This window comes from Channa argus, chromosome 8, assembly GCF_033026475.1.
Source record: "Channa argus isolate prfri chromosome 8, Channa argus male v1.0, whole genome shotgun sequence".
In the NCBI taxonomy this organism is placed as follows: Eukaryota; Metazoa; Chordata; class Actinopteri; order Anabantiformes; family Channidae; genus Channa; species Channa argus.
The window spans coordinates 23,732,617-23,740,721 of record NC_090204.1 but is presented as its reverse complement, the minus strand read 5'-3'; the positions used below and the strand labels follow the sequence as shown (position 1 = coordinate 23,740,721).

Sequence of the window (8,105 nt, the reverse complement as noted above, 5' to 3'; positions counted from 1 at the left end):
GTCAACTCCCCCAATCTGAAAAAGCAGAGAGGATCTACAACAAAGCCCCCGGTGTGAAAGGACTGATGTCCCACGTAATGCTGCTCAAGTTAAAGCTGACTTTTTAACGTTCTCTGCATCGTTTCTATTTCAATGTACGGAAACACAAATACTTAACAGTCTTGAACATGTTGTATTGTGTGTAAAAGATGAAAAATGTTCCTAAACATCAGTTAAGGTTTCTGGATTAATAATTGTTGACCGAATTATGGCTGATGTTGAATGCAAACTCTTATGTAAGTTACAAGCCAAACCCTCAGCAAAGCAGGACGCAGCACTGCACACTGAGCCAATGAATGTTTGGTAGAAGTAGTAGAGCTTCAAATGACGTAGAAAAGCCTTCAGGCAGAGGGGAGAGGGGACTCACAGCCCACCAGAGGCTGAGTGTTTGATACTAAGATTGTAGATCTTCCCGAGGGAGGTTCCATTAAATTTGGGCTGCTGTTGTTTCACACTGTCAGTTGGATTAATTAAGTAAAACACCAGCTTTGGGGCTGGATGCAGCTGCAGACGCCACCCAACGTTAAAGAAAACTCCACCACTGCCCCTGAATTTTAATTCGTATTTATACACAGTCCTTCTGAAAGACACAACTGATCGTCACTAAGAGATGGTGCAGAAACAAATGGTCACAGTTGTTTGGATTGATGACTGAAATAAAACATTATCAGAGCTTCAACTGTCAAAAAATGACTGTTTGTTAAACATCAGCTTTTCCCTCTTGCCGCTGTGATACCTGAGTGAAAACATAAAAGAATCTTTAGCTCGGCCATAAACTCTGGGGACAGATAAAAGCTTCTCCTGTGAATCAGTCAGTTGGAGTTAAACATTAAACAGAACTGTGCTGAGCTGCTGATCCACGCCAACATTCAACAACACCGCCTGAAACACTCGGCTTCGCTCTGAAAGTCCTGGTCAATTTTCACGTCCACGGTTCTTTCAGGCCATTTTCTTACATCAAAGCACAGAAGGAACGATGGAAAAAGTCTCGGCGATGATTTCTTGCTGGTTACTGATTGTCGGAGTGGTGACAGCACAGACAGGTATGAGCTGTTCTAACACACACATCACATCAGCCACTGCTGAAGAGCTGCGACGTTCGTCTGTTGGTCAATTTGCAGATTGTTTCCTTAACTTTAAAGATTAACGTGGGAACATTTAAGGAGCTAAAACATGTGACGGTTTGTCAATTGTGGTGAATAAAAAATGGCTTATTTGTTTCAACTGTCCAATGGATCATTAGTAGTTCTAAAAACAATATCTGCTTTTTATATGTGGCAATGTTTACTTTCTATTTATATATTTCTAGTTAAGTGTAGCTGATCATAAAGATGAATGCACAAGGAAGAAGATTTCTTATTTTTGTTATTAGTGTGGCCATAATCACAATGTCCCAGGTAAAAGTACTTAGGTTACAAGAATTTCTGCTTTTTGAATTTACAAGATTAAAAACAAAAGCAACAGACACCAAATAAAAGAAAGTTTGGAGATTCACGTATGTTGAGACACTACCAGAGGAAATAGGATTAAATTTTTTTCTGCACGTGACCCTGAAGTGTCACTGTTTCAGTGGGTCAGTAACAAAAGCGTGTTTTTTCATGATAATGGGATCATAATCAATCATAATTTAAGTCAGTGTGATAAAAATGCTTTTTACTACAGTAAAGGGAGTTTTTCCTCTCCACTGTTGCCTAGGGCTTGCTCAAGGGGGATTTGTTGGGTTACTTCTACATACTTGTGTAGTCTGGACTTTATTCTGTAAAGTGCCTTGAGATGACTTTGTTGTAAATTGGCGCTATATAAATAAAGTTGAATTGAATTGAATTGAATTGGTTGCTCCACTCGTCTCTCGTCTCGTTCACGTCGCCGTGCTGCTGAAACAGGTGCCGGGTCCAATTAAAAGGGGATTTTGCTTCGTCCATCCCAGCGTTCTGTCCCCCACGGCCGGTGGACAGCGTCTTTGTCCTACACACAACAATCCGTTTAATGTAATAAAGTGCTGGGGGAAGTTACGCGTGACCATCCACCGCGTACGTCGGGGAAAGGTTTGTGCAAATGATCCCAGGCTCCTACAAAACCAACACACATAACTGAGTGTGATGTCTGTTATTCCAAAGAGCCAGATTACTGAAATCCATTAATGCTCTGCTTCCAGACTCTTCTTTCTTTGCAGTTTTTCACTAATGTTCTCTTCCAGACGTTATTAATAACACTTCTCACCTCATATGGTGATGCAGAGAGTGATGTTCTCAGCTTTTACAGTGTTGGCACTTTTAGGGGATCTGCTGATGAAGGACGCTTGAACCGAGTTGAACGCAAACGTTCGCGTGTGGCGCCGATGCTGTAGGTTTATGTGGATGAAGCAACACCGTGCGTGAGCGCGCGTGTGTCCCAGGAGTTCGGGATAAGAAAACAGTTGAACGATTTTAATTGAGTTGTACCTGAGTGGTACCTGGCACCTGCTGCTCGTTCAGACAATCGTGTGGAAAAATCGAATTTTTCTTTGGAAACACGTTAAAGACATTAAAGGTAAAAAGATTGTGACCAGAAACTAAGAAAACGTGCATCATTCATCAGCAGGTAAAGCAACGAAAACGTCAAAGTTTAGCTGTTGAAACGAGCTGCTAAACTCTTCACACACAAAAATGCTGAATGCGGCGCTGTTTTGCAAATTTCCTTTCACTTTAATATTGAAAACGTCATTTTCCGTGTAAATTAGAACTAAACATGGCCTTAGAAAAATGTCAGTCTCTACTTGTCTTGAAAACTGAAAACTATTCTCTGGAAGATATTGCCAGGAAATTAAAAGATTTGGCAAATCAGAAGAAAAGTTTTCAGCCTAAACAAACAATCTTTACCAAATTATTCAAACCTTGTTTCACTAATCAATTGCAAAGCCTCTATTTGCATTGAGGTCCAGAATCTCAGCTGACTGCTTCATGTTTTCCTCGCGAATCTTGCTCTTTTTCCTACGACGCCACCTGCTCCACGGCAGGATCGATGCTCTTTGGTTTGTAGGCCTCATTTTTATTTTCCACATCATCGTGTCTGTGTGGGACTCTGGGTGCACGTGCCTCCGTCCTTGGAGAGTTTTCACACTGTTAAACCTTTGGGCTTTTCTGTTGAAAGTGGCATCAATGGTCCTTGGTCGCAAGACAAAACTGCTTCTCTGTTGATTCCAAAATGGCTGAAATTTCACGAGCTACTCTAAATTACTAAACATGCTTTTTATTACATTTCTGCATAGTTTGTCACATTTCATGGTTAGTTGTCATGATTATAAGAGAGCATGTCTACATTGGGACGTAGTCATTTCTTCACTCTAAAAGCGGTTTGTGTAGTAATTCAAACTTGAATCGTTCGTGCTGTGCGTCTTATATTCTCTGAAAAATAAAAAAAAAACATCCAAATTTAAAGCGGTATGAATGATTTCAGGCTTAACTGTAGGTGGCTGCCTTACACCATCGGTGAAGCATGAAGGTGGAAACATGATGGTGAGGATGCTCTGATCAGCATCATCTGCCTCAGATTTGTCAGCTAGTTATTGCTTCAAAAAAAACTTTTTTTTTTTGAGGAAAGTAGAGTTGAACATGCAGATGTAACATGACCATTATTCTGGAAACAAACATGCTTAGAAATAATTATTGTTAATTTCTTTGTGTTTTTCAAACGTTTGATTGAATAAAACTAAGTAAGTATAATATATATATATATATACAAGCGTGTGAGAGTTTTCCCAAACTTTTTCTTCCCAGTGTATATTCACTGTTCAAGCTTAAGCCAAAGACATTAATTTGCATTTTGATCAACTATCTCATTATCAAAAGAACATTAACTTTGTCTTCTGACAAACTCTCATTATCATGAGACAACAAGATAATGAGAGAATGATCCCATTATGATGAGATAACAGCATAAAGTGCGAGGACGTTCTTGGCTCCTGTATATTACAGCACTTTTAGGAAGCTATTAAAGTTGTTTAGTTCACATTAGCTAACATCTTAAAGTAGGTGAGTTTTAGGTGCAGGTTGACCAGTGGCTTATGAGCAGCAGGGGAAGAGGTTTGAGGTTTACTGTGGTATTATTTTATGAAAATCAGACGTTTGTGTTGTGTGGACAGACAAAAAGAAACAAAGAACCAGACGTGGACCTTTGTACTGTGGCTTTGTGTTACAGCTCAGACTCCGATCAGTGAGCGTCTGCTTCCTCAGTGGCTCACCGGCATCATCGCTGTCACAAGCTTCCTCTTCCTCACTTTTGTCGGCTTCCTGGTGAAAAAGGCCTGGTGCGAGGAGTCCAGCAGGAGCAGGGGGTCAGTCAGGACGATGCAGAAAAAAAAAATAAAAAAATCAAAGATTAGCTATAGACTGAAATCAAATCCGTGAACTCAGAATCCTAGACATTGAAGGGACCCAGTGACAGGTTTTATTCTGCCTCACACAAAGCATCACGTTTCTATTTTTAGCTCTAACGAAATGGTGTTTTTTTTCTATGTGTGTAGGGATAAAACCGAGGACTCAGGGACAAATAATGATTTTGCCATGTCCAATGGAAATACATATGAGATTTGTCTCGATATGGTCAGGTATGACTACAAAGAGCTCAACACAAAATGTCTCTATTGACGGAGTGTATTAAATTCTGATATGCTGTTATAAGGAAGCGACCTCTGAGTCATGTCCAGTGTTTAACAATAGTTCAGATTTAGACTAGAAAAATCTCTCTATTATATTATAAAGCATTTTTTTCTAATCAAATGTATTTTTCTTTTACTTTGCAAATTAAATTGTACATTTTAGTGTAATTTTGAAATTTGGATGTCATTCATTGTGGACCCTTTCTCCTCATGGAAAAAATGGCCCTTCTTCTTCTTCTTCTTATTATTATTATTATTATTATGTCATTTTAAAGTTGTAATAAAGTACATCTTTTTTTTTTTTTGAAAAGGAGCAAAGACGATGACACCTACAACGTGGTGATTGACAGCACCGATGAGAAGGTCACTGCCATGTGACCCAACTGAGCCTCCTCTCGTCTGAATGTTGTCTTCTTCAGCTGCCATCGTCTCCAAGTCTGGACAGAAAATACACAAAAATTATTTTTTATAGACACTTTTAGATGTACAAAGTTTGTTGTGATTACATTTTCTGTGACTACAAATAACTTGGCAGAAAGTACCAGATAATTTGGATTATTAATCATGTTCACTGGCTCTGAGGCTTTAAATAGAGCTCATGTATTTCTACATTGTAAAATCTCCAGTCGTGTCTTGTTGCAGAGATTCGGAAGCTACAGCTGTCTGTCCTGTGATCTTCGTGCTGATAAATGAGTTATAATTTCTAACAAAGTGCTGTGTTGCATCTGATTACTGATCAACCGAATAATGACCTGTGAGTAATGATTACACACTGCATCAGTAAAGTCCAACCTTTGCTGAAAAGGAGCTTTTCATTCTCTCAAACACTGTCGCTGTAAGTTTTGAGGCATTTGTTCTTTATTGTCTTCATATGCTAAAATATGTTTCACTGCACATTATAACTTTAATATTTAGATTGTACTTAAAACACATGATCAGCTTAACCTTCCCCTCATAACTGTCAAATTGGAGGATGATGTTAGTGTCATGGTTTTTTACTCACCCATACTGCTGGTGCCAGATGCATGAACCCCGTGTCCAAAGAAACATGCCATTCATTTTTTTTCCTCTTCAGATTTAAGTGTCCGTACCTGGAGCCATGTGCATTGACCACACTTTTCTTTCAAAGGTTGAACAGAAATTGAGTTAGGAATGAAAGAAGACAGAATAGTGCGGTTTAAACGCCTGCTACGCTGAAGTTCAGACTTCAGAATGGGTGGATCAGTGACTTCACGGGTGTTTTCAATTCACCCTAATTTAAATGAAGGTTATAACGTGACCTTAGATTGATATTGTGTAGACAACAAAACACCAACTTAAAAAAACAAATCAATGCCTAAGGTAAAAATTATGCCTGGTCTTATATAATTTATATGCAGAAAATATTCTCATTCTCTCTACATTTGCTGTTAGAAATACAAATCGAGGTTTGGAAAATGCTGTAAGTGCGTTTCGCTCGCTTGCTCCACCGACACAAAAGGAACATAGTTCAGCAAAAGTCCAGCAGCTGCAGCAGCCTGTGCTCCCTTTCAGTTTTAATAAAACACACGTCATGCAGCACAAATCGAACAGAGAAGACGATCAATAATCTGAGCAGACACAAAGATCAGCGACAGCATGTTCACAGCCACATCGGAGCCAACAGGAAGCTTCTTTGGATCAGAATCAATGAAACAGGGCCTGTTTACAGAGAGATGATGAAGTGCTGAGGTGTGACGAGAGCGAGCCGCAGGTTTTTAGCTTTTCAGTTTATTATTTACATTTTCTTATAGTGGGTTCAGCAAAAGTGGGCAAAATGTTTGGCTAAAGCCCAGAACAAATATCAAATGTTCAATTGTACCAATCATGTTTGAAATGAACATGACCTCTTAACACGGTCACGTTAAGGTTCTTTGCTACAGAAGATTCGAGTTGATACAGTTTATTAGACGACATTTATAAGACAACACTTCAGGTCTTTTAGATCTTCGAAAACAACTACTAATTACATTTTCAATACAGTCCAATCATTCATACTGCACCCAACTACACATCACTAACAAGCTGTGAATTTACTGCTACTTTATTCCAGGAGGGTCCAACTTTAACCTCACAATTTGAAATCTTGTTCACTTTTTTGTGACCTGGCACTAAAACACTACAAGTTTTGGGTGTGAAAATGTTATAAATGAGAAGCTCGTATACAAAACCACAAAACCTGTAAAGGTCAGCAACCTGTTAACAGAATGACAGCGGAGGAGGGACAGGCCAGATTTCTGAAAGACTGATGGATTTTTGTTAAAGGGTTTTATTTGAGCATCGTGTGTCGCTGCACTGGAAGATGAGAAAATAATCAATAATCAATCAATAATCAAACAGCTGCTGCATGTTTTCATTGTGTGGCAGCTTTGTCCAGGTTATAGGAAACATACATTTGTAGCACTTTTTACCACCGGCTCCTAAAATTTATTTAAAGAAGAATGTTAACAGTTAACAGGATGAAGATCACGGTGGGGGGTGGGGGGGTGTTACTGATGATACATAATAGTGTATAGACATTTCTCCCCAGGGAGGATTGCACAGTATGAAGAAAGTCATAAAGTCATAATTTAGCCAAATATTAACCCAAAACGTCTTCTTCCTTAGGAAAATATTCAGACGCAGCCGAATTAATCCGCCATAAATTTACAGAAGCCACCTGACAGGTTTGTTTTCCAGTACTAATACTCGGTACCCACAGGGGAGGGGAGGGGCAGAAAAAAAGAACAGACTGCTAATATTGTATTATATATGGATGAATGGGGGAACATACTAGATGGTAACAGGTGAATGTTAGACTGTAAGATAGAACATCAGCCAGTTTACAGCAAAAACTGAGACCATGTTGTCAGAAGCAAAAGTACAGAAAATAGAAATGTCAGGAAACACAAGCTGAAACTGACCATTCGTATGTTCTTGTCTCCAAACACAACATCCAGTAATAATCTAAATGTCTTATATCAGCTCACTGGTCTAAGGCAGAATTCACAAAAGCATCTGTGATCAGCCAACGAAGGTCAAACCTTTCTGTCCCTGTCTGACACCTTCCCAACATAAAGTGAAGCAGAACCAATAGATATATGAAAGTGGTCAGTCTGACGTTTACTCGTGTTTAAAAAAGACATGTTTCTACAGATGGCAAACTTTGCTTTTGTTAACAAAAAAATAAAAAATAATAAAGAATTTATATTGCCATGAAATAAGGTGTAATTTATTGTATTTACGAGGTTGTGATTTCATCAGATCTATGAAGACGACATGAAAATCATTAATAAATCTTAAATTGTGATTAAATCCCTTTGCTGTTGCTTTAATGTTCTTGCATGAGACACTTCTTTAATATTGTTCATGTAGTGTAGTGAATGCATTAATTCATAATAATTTGTGTTAATGAAATGATTAGGAAACTATG

The 8,105-nt window shown here is 38.7% G+C and overlaps 1 protein-coding gene across 1 annotated transcript; it reads left to right on the top strand.

Annotated features, from left to right (window-relative positions):
• Positions 1 to 869: 869 nt before the first annotated feature.
• Positions 870 to 6,030, top strand: pdzk1ip1 (PDZK1 interacting protein 1). The gene is made up of 4 exons (XM_067512169.1): positions 870 to 1,082; positions 4,216 to 4,351; positions 4,541 to 4,624; positions 4,987 to 6,030. Exons 1-4 carry the CDS (start codon positions 1,016 to 1,018, stop codon positions 5,051 to 5,053), a joined length of 354 nt encoding a protein of 117 aa, XP_067368270.1. The 5' UTR covers positions 870 to 1,015; the 3' UTR covers positions 5,054 to 6,030.
• Positions 6,031 to 8,105: the final 2,075 nt, after the last annotated feature.